Here is a 12,332-nt window from a genome sequence, read left to right as displayed (position 1 = left end):
TGATGACTTCCAGTTCCTCAAGACTGTGTGGCTACAGAAGCTATTACACACTGTAGTCGTTCAACATACAGCTACATAACTATCCCCACTCTGTGATTACCTAATGCGAGGAGATTTTGGTGTGGTGACAGCTACAGACGACAGACGAGCAGAAAAAAGCATTTCTTCGTGGTCAGGTTTAATTGCAAAAACATCCAAATTCTTCAGGACAATTATATTACTACCAGCTGTGAGAGATCAGATTAATGAGACATTTCTAAATTGTGGTAAAAAGGTTTAAATGAACTTAATTACCAGCAACAAAGTAAAAGGTCAGATGTCTCTCAGAGTCACTTCAGGGCAGCGTGGCTAAGCGACAACAAGGGGAATGTACATTCCCCCTTCTGAAATGTGAGACAGGATTGTTGGCAGCTAACCAGGGCATTTTTGGGCCGCCCTCCTCCTGAGCCCCTTACGCTGCTTAATCTTCCCTGAAATAATTTCTTAATGTGGCATGCAGCGTGGCATAAAACTCACTCTCATCTGTCGCTGTGAATGCCTCCACTCCATTACAAAGACACCTTCTCTGAGAGGATTAGCAGCTTCAACAAAAAGACGAGACAGACAGAGCAGGGGTCAGCGACTCGCGCCGAGAAAGGAGCAGGTGTCACCCTTACAGCTTCTGAAGGGGATGACCACATCAGCTCACAGGCAGCCCAGTGTTTGTTTAGGCTTCGTCGATCTGTTTAACCCCCAGAGTGCGACCCAGAGGGAGACCACATCTAGGGCAATTCACAGACACAAAGGCCGTCATTCAGGGCTCCGTTTGGTGCCATAATTGGTACGCGTGGAGCCGAGCACTGTATTTTGAAGCAACAAATCATGCTTTGCTATGCAGAGGAATGTGTCATTTCAAAGAGTTTGCATGAAAACTAGGACGAGCTATGTCAGATGATCTGACAGGTTTCTTTGAAAGACTTTAAATAACACTTGAACTAGACACTAGGTTGGTTTGACAAAGCTGTAACAAAAATGCTTAGCAAAAACTGTCGGTGCAAGACTCCGCAATTAGAATATCTGGGACATTTGCAGCACTCTATATTATACTGCATGTTCAAGTTACGCAGATTCCTGCGAGAGAAATGTACTTTTAACCTAATTTCCAAATTTGTGGATGACAATATTGATTTACATCACAAAGAAAAAACACAATCAAAACCACCTGTCACATGCATATTTGGCCCTCTCAACTCTACATTTCCTCTGTTTTCCTCATTCTAATGCAACAGAGGTTTGGATTAGAAATGATAATAGCGTGTATGTCACTCAAACCAAATAGGAAACATAAAAACTAATTTGAAAAACATCTGCTTGTTCATGCTTGGCACAAAGCCGCATCGAACATCTCACAATACCCCCACATCTGTAATTAGACAGTGGTGATTACTTAATGTCTGTCATGTCTGTCTTTGACAGTCATGTTTGCTTGTCAGACTCATACTTGGTCATTTCAATTTGTTTTCAGTATTCTGCTGAACTTAATACCTCTGCTGCACATTACTCATTAGATCAGAAGGAATATGCCAGTAAAAGCAGAGTCAGTATTTGATGGAAAACAGATTACACCACTGGTTCCAAACCTGGGGGTCGCTACAGCTTTACAAGCAGTCGCGAGGCCTTCTTTATTTCAGGGGGTGTAATGATGTTTTTGGGGTGTTTTTTTCTAAAATATATACAGCTGAAATAACATTTTATTCATGTATGTAAGGAAAATTACATCAAAATGTTACTTCTTTAAGTTAATATTTTATTTATGTCGGGTTGCACTAATATACCATAAAAACTGTAGAATGAAAATTGACGGTTTTCTACCATGGACATATGCTTATCTACAGTATTAGGAAAGAAATCCAACTTGATGAAGAAACTCATCTGCATGTGCACATTGCTTTTCTTCTCTAACTGCCTGTCAGTCTCGAAACACATGGCCTACTTCTATTTAAAAATGGTTTCAAGTTTTAATAATAATTAGGGGCTTGTCCAACCAAGAAAAAGTATAATTTCTAATAATAATGTATTTAGAAAAAGAGTGCTATCCATTTAGCTTATTCCAAAAATTGAGAAGGTAGCACGTCTTAAGGAAAGGAGGACAGAATACTCACATTTGACTCATCTCTAAGTGATATTGTCATCCTTGACTTGAAGACTAGAAAAGTGCTACCTTTCAGTTTTTTCAAAGAAACTTTTAATATTATTGTGCAATACTGCAATATTTTCTGAGATAGTTATCATACCCCAACTTTAAACTGTTGCAACCCGTTATTCAAGATATGCATTAGAAAAGATTGCAGTTAAAACAACCTGAAGATCTAACAGAACAACAACCAAGCATGAGGGAGAAGAAACGCTGAATTAATCGAAGAGAAGCCTTTTAAGTATGTAAACTGTTTTAAAATCGTATTAAAAGTTCCTGAAGGATTTTATGAAAACTCATCTCTGATGTAATATCCTCAGGAAATAATCTACTTAAAACGGATTCAAATAGCTTCTTTTACACAAACGTCCTTCAGAAAAATATGTCACAAAGTCAGGGGTCGTCATCTTACTCAGTGATATTTGAGGGTTCCCTTAAGGATAAAGGTTAGGAACAATTGGATTACACCACTGTTTTGGCATATAATGCACCACATATGTCTCAGCTGGGGATTTCTGTCTGTCTCTGTATGAGTCTGCGTCCGTGACTATTCGTGTTCAGCTATGCACAATTTGGTACCCATGACCGCTGACATAGTTGTTGCACACAAACACAGACCACCCATGTATAGACAGAGGACCATTTCCTCTCCTCTGGCTCCTGGGCCCATTTCACATGTAGCTACCTTCGCCAGTCTGCTCCCTCCACAAAAGGGGGCCAGTTCCTATTCAGCAGTTAACGAGGACGACAAACTGGAGGAGCCATTGTCCCTGCTCCTCAGCCCCTGTCACAAAGCTTATTGTTGCTGTCAATCAACATAACTGCTCGTTTCCACTCCTGCCTAACCCCGTCCATCCTCGCCCGGCCCGTGGCTACTTATTGAGGTAAAAAGGTTGAAGTCACTGATTGAGTGGTCCTTCAAATGTTGAAGTGGAGGAAGTCACCATCTCTGAGAGTTTTTCCCCCTTTGGGAGAACAAGATAGCCATCGAGCCAATTGAAGTCTTTTCAAAACACACAAAAGTCACCTCGACTGCAATCAAAAAATGCATTTAGCCTCCACAGGTCACCTGGCTGACCTTTGGTAGAAAGGAAATAATTAGATTTATTGTAAAAACTGATTAGATGTAGCTCTATAAACTTAAATGTAATGGAAATTTAATCTGCAACTGTTTTGCTAACTGATTAAACATTTAAATCATTTTTAAGCACTCTGTGTCAACTATTCTCTGGTTTCAGCTTCTCCGAGGTGAGGATTTATAGCATTTTTTTCTTTTAAACTGAATGAGTTTTAAACTCAATGTTGTTTGGAGAATAAATGATTAATCATATAAGAGATATTTTGCAGATTTTCAACCAGCTTTGCATGATATTAATGTTGGTGAAATATGTAAATGAACTGTGGCAAACTTCTCTCCATCTTATGAGCACCCAGATCTCCCAGCTGGAAAACATTTCTAGGATTTTTGCTGGCTCTAGGACTGTTTCTCAAACTACAGATTGTACTGCTGCATTTTCGTATGCCCACCACCACGGACACAAAGACTATAGAAGAGACGTATCTCTCTCTCTCAAACTCATCAAACGGTATATTAAGCAACACCGATCAAATATAAGCTAAGACTCTGTTACTGTGTTGCCTATTTCTTGCCTAAAATGTTTTCAAAAACATATTTTTGCTTTCCCTTTAACTGTAATTTGTTACCAGCTAGCAGCCATAATGTTTCCTGTGTCAAAAATGGACAAGCTCGTATTTTGCCACCCATCAGCCCGAGGGTCAGATGTGGCAGAGTGCATTCTGGTAGCTGTAGGTTTTTTACCTCTTGAGTAAAAGCAAATACCACAGCCCTTTTTCTCTGTTTTCTCTAGTCATATAGCACCAATTCAAAAAGTATTTGCATCCCTTTACTGTATAGACAGCCAGGTTTTATGAAATGGGAAATGCTTATTTAATCAAGTAAGTAATTTGCAGTTTAGTTGATAATGAAATTAACCATTAGTTGTATCCGAACTTAGCATATTTGTGCAGAGCAGACTTAGGTGGTGCAAAAGCAGCAAGAGCTTTTGGGCACTCTTTGTGCAATAATGCTGGAAAACATCAGAACTTGGAAACAAAAACTCAAAATCTCAGATATTTGCAAACTCCTCAAGAACTCTACATCAATGCTTTTTTTGTAAATGGAAAACCCATAAACTGTCACAATTAGATGATAGTAGCCTGAAACAAAAAGATATGGAAAACAGGAGGGAGGGGGTCAAAATAATGGAATAAAAATGTGAAAATAACCAGACGTTTGCTGTGCTGTGTTGTATTTTTCTCCAGATATGTGAATAATTACACTAAGCAAAGAAAGTTGGAGAGCACAATAACTGAGACCATTCACTGCAGAGCTCTGACAGGATGTCAACATCAGAGAAGAAACGAGTGAACTAAGGAAAGGACAAACTACTTAACTTGCAGCCACTGTGTGTATTGTATCTACAACACGATTACAGCCTCAACTCTGCGCACAATAACCATCATTCTCCTAATGACCTTACACTGACATTTTATTGGGGAACACACACACAAAGAGGGAAAGAAGCACAGACAGAAGCCTCAGGAGTGCCAGACACTAAATCACTATCTCAAACACAAAGCATTCCCATCTTCCCAATCTGCCCTTCTTTTAGGGGTTTTCAGAGGATTTGCTAAAGCTGTACATTTTGCAGAGCAGATTCTTCCTTTTGGATGTTGGAGGTGCTGTTGAAAACAGTCCCTCAGATTGCATTGTGCTGACTGAGGTACAGTACAGATAGTGCATAGCAAAGTGCGCAGGAGTGGGAGAGGGAGGATTGTGGTGTGAGCTTCCTTTTATCCTGGTTCAATGGCTCAGAGAAAAGGGTGATTAGTTTGTCCCATCTCAAAGTGCTGCCACGTCTTTGGTTACAGAGATAAAAGTCCTGCCTCACGTCGAAGAGAGCAGCCATTGTCACGCGAAAAGAGAAACAAACACACACCCCCCCCCCCCTTCCCGTCTGCTTAAGCGAGGGGAAACACTGGGCAGTCCTTGAGGAATGTATCTTTAAGAAGTTTCTTTATGAGTGTTTTAAAACAAACCAGACTCATTTCAGAGCAGACAGCGTAATGCTCCGCTGTATAATTTAATACTATAACATTTTCCCTGGAAACAAAGAGCTCTTTGAAGAGAGCATAGATGCCATAATAAGGCACCGATGACAGGCACATCCAGGAGATCTTCTCTCGCTACACATCCCAGCCACTTCCCATCAGAGGGCTGCAGTGATGTGCCTGTACGGGGGGTGTCAGCGCTGGCCACTGAGCACATGGGTCAGTTCCAGGTAAAGCAACAGAGCAAGGAAGTGGGAACTTTCTTGTCAGTCAAGCGGACAGGGGACAAACTGTTTACAGGAGGGCTTTGCCAAGGGTCCGACTATGGTATGCAGGCAATACGCTCTGGATCACTGGCTGTAAAATCCCATCAAAGGAGGCTTCTTGGTCTCAGCGGTGTGAAGCTTATCCTCAAGGAGATGAGCTACTGGCAGCCTCAGTGTGACCAACAGAACTCTTTTGCCATACATGGACCCGTGGATTGGTATTACAGAGGGCAGATTCTGTTTTTCTTTGTTCTTTTTGTGCATATCAGCAGGTGGTCTCTCCACCATGAGCTGATGGGTAGTGTTTTGGGGGCCTTGACTGTGATTGGTCAGGGTAAACACTGGATGGGCTTGTCCGTTTTCATACCCATAATGCAGTCCTCTGACCTGCACTGCCATGTCACACCTCTGAATGAGGAGAGAGAAGCACGACTGTGTGGATCAGAGCCAAGATTTAACCCTTTAACGAGCACTGTAACCACACAGTTGGTATGTTTGCAATCAAATTGCTTTGTCTGTATTTGTCCTTATTCTTCTCACTGAATAGAATGTGTACTGATTATTACATCCACTGAGTGACAATTTTGTAAAACCATATTGATATCTGAACACTGAGGTAAAAAACAGAGGTTGATGAGCTGAAAGTTGCTCCTCTTACACTGAAAGTTGAAGTCAGAAAAAATCTTAACATATTTCATGTTCTAGAACCCCTAATAATTTAATTTTTGTTGAATGGCACAAATGTGAGGGTACAATGTATCCTTATTTTACCGTGGAAAAAGTGTGTGGCTGCTCAATTAAGTTGCCCTGTTAGGGTAAACAGAAGCTGATGCTATCCTGAGCACAAATATTGCATTCAATCATAATGTTACATCAACTGTCATGTTTTTAGAATAGGATGTTTTATTTACAGTTATATATACATATATTACTCTTACTATTTCCTTTAAGGGATAGATTGGTTTTATTATGCGCAGTAAACTTTATTTACACTGACCAATATTTTACCACATTTTTTGTTTTGTTTTTTACTAGATTTATCACTATTGTATCTATATAGTTTTATTTATTTTTTTCATTTACTTTTTTATTTTTTGGATTTCTTTTAAATCACATTAATTATTGTCATTTTAAAAATGCATTATATATTTTTTTCTTTAAAAAATGATGCATTTTGTTAATATATTCTACAGTCTTTAATATGTTAGTTCATGCTAGATCTACCCTAGCTGGGCATGTTAACCCATTGGTTGAGTTGTGTATCCGTTTCCAATGTGGGTCATCTGAAAAGAAAAACAGAACTGAAAAGTTGCTAAATGTGGAGTCAAGAATAGAATTTTACCAATATTTGTTTGTTTTTTTTCAAATGCATTTCTCAGCGTGCCTGTTAATTAAACATGGGACCAAAGCTAGAGGGAAAAATGTGGCTATTTAGAGCTTTAATATAAAAATAAATGTTTGGCAAAGTAAAAGCTGACTTCCAGACGGGCTGCCTATCATAAACCACAGGAGCAAAACCATGACCTCACCTAGATCGTGTTTGTTTTTTACTGAGTGTAGAACAAGATGATACAAAGCAAACCTCATTTGCCAAGTGAATGTCAACACAAAACTCTTCCAACACTTGAGATTCTCTTTCCCACCATCCACATCTAAACTTTGTAGTAACAACACAAGCACTGTGGACATGGCACTGACTGATAACATCTGCTCTCTGAATGGTCAAAGTATCTCTTGACCCTTTTGACCTTTTCTCAGAACCTTTCATTCAGAGGTTTGTGCCAAGGGTGCGGTGATGTTTGAAGCACCCTCCTGCCGAATCAGGAAAGACATACAGCCGTTAAGTAAACATATCTGCATGCAAAACCTGATGAATGATTTTACGTAAAGGCAGGGTTATCCAGTTACAAATTCAACTGAGCCGGATTTTAAAACCAGGAAATGTAGATGGGCTAGACATTTTTAGCAGCTTGCTTACAACTTGGTAATGACATATTATAAACACATGTAAATGAATGCAGTAAAAAAAGTAGAAATGTTTATCATTTCACTTCCAATTTTTATTTATTTATTTTTTTGGTCACATATTGGACCTGGACACACCATGATATGCAAATAGAATAAAAAAGAGCTATGAATGCAAAGAACCATAACAAAAGACAACAACAGTAACCAGTAATACATGCACTCTTTCTACCACTATCTCCCTCCTCTCCCTGTGCAACACACACACACACACACACACACACACACACACACACACACACACCTCACATCATTTTCCATGGGGGTCAAGGAAAAGTGCTTCAGAAAAGGGGTTATTTCTGTACTATGTGACCACAGACGATATGCTTTCAAAAACTAGCGTGCGGCTATACCGATCGACACACCTTGCCCCATCAGTACTGTCAGCGAACAACAATAAGGATTGCAGTGCTATTAAATCTAGCTACTCACTTTTAAAACGAATTAAACACAGTTTTTTTTCAGAGCTGATGATGGAAGTAGCTAAGAAGTAAGGTATCTCGCTTCCTTCTCATCTGTGTTGAGAGTTGCACATGCACAGTGCTAATCGGGCACTCGTGAGAAAATGTCATCATATAAAGAAAGCTTATGAGCTGAGGCAAAAGCGAACATTTTAATCACCCTGGAAACAGAAATTAAGTTGGATGGCATTAGATGATGTGAGCGACACTTCAACTATGTATTGCACAGTTTGCCACAAGTTTGAAAGCAGAGACTTGAGTCTATACTTTAGTTTTCGATGCTAATAACTAAAACATTTTGTATTGGGGCGAGTCAAATTTTAATTTGGGCAAGTAGACTTCTGGTCCACCTGCACACTGGGCAAAAAAAATTAACATGGAACTCTGACTGAGCATGTGTAACTCAACAAAGATGAGAAGAAAGCAAGATGGCTCACTCTTTAGCTTCTTCCAGACACTATATGTAGTTTACATATTTTTGTCATACTGCTGTATCACATGTATGTATGATGAGCCGCTCGGAGGTTGCTTCTGGGCCACTGGCAGCCACCTGAACAGGCCTGCTTTAAGAGATAGAGAGTAGAAAAATGTGGACACTTACGATACAGACAGCCTGCTTCTCCATTAAGTTGAGACCATCCTGGGCAACACTTGTACACAGTCTGATAATCCTGCCGGTACACTTGTCTGTATGCAGTGTAGTACGCCGTCCTGTTAACATGACAAACATCAAGTTAAAAACTTTCGGTTTTAAAGCAATAAGAAATATTAAGATAATAATACGAAATCTTTTTGCATCAGCCGTAAACCACACTTAATCGTCCTAAATATTAAGCTGTAGTTATCTAACTTATACTGAGTTTATGTGCACATGGTGAAGTAGTAGAAATGAATTTTGTTGTATTCATCTGTACAATGACAACAAAGATATTCTATTTTGCATGGTTAAGTATATGTACTCTATGTTGCACAATTTTGCATACATATGTTTCCAAAGATGTTTTGTCTTACTTCTGTACATTTCTGTATGTTTTGCAAATGCTGCTCAGTGATGATTTTATCTATTTCAAACTGCAAACAAGCCATAGCAACAAAAAAAAAACAATGGTTAATTTATTGTCTTGAAGAACAAATTTTAACCCATAATGATGTTCCTAACACCTCTAAAGCTCACCAATTGCAGTAACATGCTACATCTCGTTTAATCCATACACAAACAGAAATATAAAAGCATTTGTACTGTTTGTGTCAACTATCCCGTTTTAATGCTTTGTATAAAGTTTATCTCACTTCTATATTTTATGTGTGTTTTTTGCCATTGCTGCTCATTGATGTTTTTATTATGTGTTCAGCCCTTTGAAGCATACTAGATGATACTGGGCTGTAATTAACTTTGACTTGACTTACAAAGTACAAGAGTTCTTGCAGTATAAGATGGAGAAACAGTAGTGTGTGAGAGAACATGTCTATGCAGTACATAGGGATTATCTCACAATATTTAGAGCGCATTTTTAAACGTTTGATGCGGTTTAGTACAACCAGATTAGTACAAATAAACATGCAATCTGATCAAACAACTCCCAGTTCTTTGAGTAACATGAAGTATAACATTCAGCAGACATTTTCCCAGACTTTTAAAGGCGCTGTTTTAAAGTGTGACAATGGTAGACTCAACTTCAGAGGCCGGTGCCTATCCCTGTACTTTGGGACCCCTCTCATTGCTCCACAGTCATTACACATTGTGGAAACATGTTTTGTTTACAGCAAGTAATTGTGGCCTTGGCTGCCTTCAAAGCAGCCTCTGACTTTGTAACACGGTAAGAACGCTGTGAAAGCGAGCGTGAGCCACAAAGTGAAAAACTCCTGAAACAGAGACAGGCTAACATGTTAGCGTAAGGACTCTCCTTCAAAAGGAATGTTGGTTGCAAAGACGCCTGTGTGTTAATTAGCTGGTAACGCCGATGAAGAGGGGGCTACACCTTGCACTTAGCTGTATGAGAGGCTCAAAGCTGTGATTAAAGAACAACTGCAACAGAGATGAAGAGGAAAGAGGAGGTCAGGGAGCTCATCCTGTTTGATTTGGAGGTGGAGATAAATGAAGGATCATGTCCTCTCTGATAAATTCCTTTGGTTGCATGACTCATGAAGACATAATTGATGCTTTGCTCCAACCAGAGCTTAATCAGCAAAGCACCACATCCCCTGCAGGTGAGGATGGAAGGGTTTTGTTTGAGAACAGAGTCAGAGGTTTTGACTTCAGAGAGGGACGAGACGACAGATAACTACTGAGATGTGTTACTTACCTCCTCTCGTATCCCATGCACCATGACTGTCCCACACAGCCTTGCTTCCACACTTTAACCATGCGTGTGAAGGCCTGCACACAGGGCTGCCTCTGGGCAACCAGCGTCACCTCCCTCTCCAGGCACACATTGGGCCTGAAACAAAAACAGTGTTGAAAATACTTAAGGTGTCAAAATGTTTTTACAGATGTACAGATGGCAGCGGGGCAATTTATGAGCACTGTGAGATGATAGATGGACAAAGCTTCATGAGGCATTTTCTTGTTAACTAAGACATAATGCCTGTGAAGGCATTACCTGTGTTGAGGTGTTAGGCTGCTTATGATTTCTGGTTTTGGTATTTTTAAAGACTTAAGGGGAATTCCTTGTATATCACCTTTCAGAACGCTGATTTGCACAAGACACTACCTGCAGATCAACCTGAACTCAATATTCACCTGAAATGTGTCACCTGAAAGTCTTAAAAACTGGCAAGAATTTCCTGTTTTATTTAATATCTTCTGCTCCAAATGTAAAAAGCAGGAAAAACAAAATCATAACCATACAAGTTAAGAATGTTTCACATGTGAGCCAGGAACAAAAGCATATAATGGATATCTCTGCAACCACTTTACTGCACAATATTCTCAAAAAACATGAATAAAACAAAAACATGCCACAATTATCCAGATTATTCACAAGAGACATTATAGCATTTCCACTGGACATATGGTGGAACATGCATGTTTTCACTTGTATGTGCGAGACTGAATGTCAGAGACAGCTAACATTTTCGCCCCTGGCTAAAACACGATAAGCCTTCCAACTGTGATGTTTTGTCCTTTTAACACAGAGTCTGTCTGGGTTAACAGGCAGACCTGCCACTGATGTCTTTCACACCACTTGCTGCAGAGGAGCCTCATCCAAAAAAAAAAAAAGCACAACACAATCTTTGAAACATTCACTCCTTTGGTAATTCTCCAAGGACAGACAGGAAGGCTCAGCATATGGAGATCAGCAGGAATCTTAAAGACAACATCCAGCTGCTCATCACATAAAAAACAGTAATCACCATCACCTCCAGCTGTACACATAACATATGAAAGACCTTATTGTTAGTGGCAGGTGACCGCAGAGAGTCTTCTCTCACATAATTCAAACTCTTAATTTATTATTTGGGGGTTTAAAATGCCTGTTATAATTGTCTGGCTCTTCAGTTTGAGGTGCTTCAAATAAACTATAACAGAGTGAGGAATGCAGCACACACCGTCATGGAGCTGATATATAATCATGTAAATTACAGTGATACTGCATGGTAGCCAATAAAGACACCGATGAGAGTGCACAACAGTTCAAATGAATCATCCAGCATGTACAAAACAGATCTGTCATCCAGCTGCTGTTTGACAAAGAACTTCAAAAGCGTTTTTGCCTCTGTCTGAGTCTGTGAAGTTTTTGCATGTGCAGCAGGTGAACCAGCAGTTTTGTCACACTCAAACTTAAAAGGGAATGTGAGGCTGTAAAAAATACCAAGAGGTAAATATCATCCCTAAATATTCTGTATACTAAAAAATACTTAAATACCATTTGAACAACAAAACATAGGAAAATAAAGATTACTCACATATAGGATTGGAGATTGTTGGCGATGCCATAACGAAATGCACGAGTCTCTATAATAAATATTAAGAAAAAATACAAAATAACCCCATCCATGTTTCTTCTTCTTTGATTAGTTTAAAAAATGAATGAATTACTCGCAAACTCATTCATGAGTAGAACTCAGCAGTTTTACCATAAAAATGCAACCTGATTAACGTTTTTTTTTTTTTTTTTTAAGTCCGAGAGCTCAACAGAGGAAGTTAAAAGGCGCGTGAAGGGTCCTCCGCGTGAAAACGATCAGCACTTTCCAAAAATGAGCCAGCCATCACATGCGGTGTGTTTCTCGCTCTTAGCCGGTGTGTGCGTCTGTGTGTGTGTGTGACACTGACTGAAAACTGCAGCGTACCCACTC

General features: G+C 39.5%; 1 protein-coding gene across 1 annotated transcript in view; it reads right to left on the bottom strand.

The window, feature by feature from the left end:
• Window positions 1–12,332, bottom strand: part of megf6b (multiple EGF-like-domains 6b) — a 98,059-nt gene extending 85,727 nt beyond the window's left edge. Inside the window, exons 1-3 of the mRNA XM_042506547.1 lie at window positions 11,943–12,332; window positions 10,340–10,474; window positions 8,638–8,747 (exon numbers count right to left, since the gene is read on the bottom strand). Of these exons, the coding sequence (XP_042362481.1) occupies window positions 8,638–8,747; window positions 10,340–10,474; window positions 11,943–12,034 (337 nt within the window). The 5' untranslated portion in view covers window positions 12,035–12,332. The remainder of the gene's footprint in view (window positions 1–8,637; window positions 8,748–10,339; window positions 10,475–11,942) is intronic.

The sequence above is a fragment of the Plectropomus leopardus genome, chromosome 2 (genome assembly GCF_008729295.1).
Source record: "Plectropomus leopardus isolate mb chromosome 2, YSFRI_Pleo_2.0, whole genome shotgun sequence".
Taxonomy (NCBI): Eukaryota; Metazoa; Chordata; class Actinopteri; order Perciformes; family Serranidae; genus Plectropomus; species Plectropomus leopardus.
The sequence above is the reverse complement of the archived record's forward strand: the minus strand, read 5'-3'. Positions and strand labels throughout refer to the sequence as shown.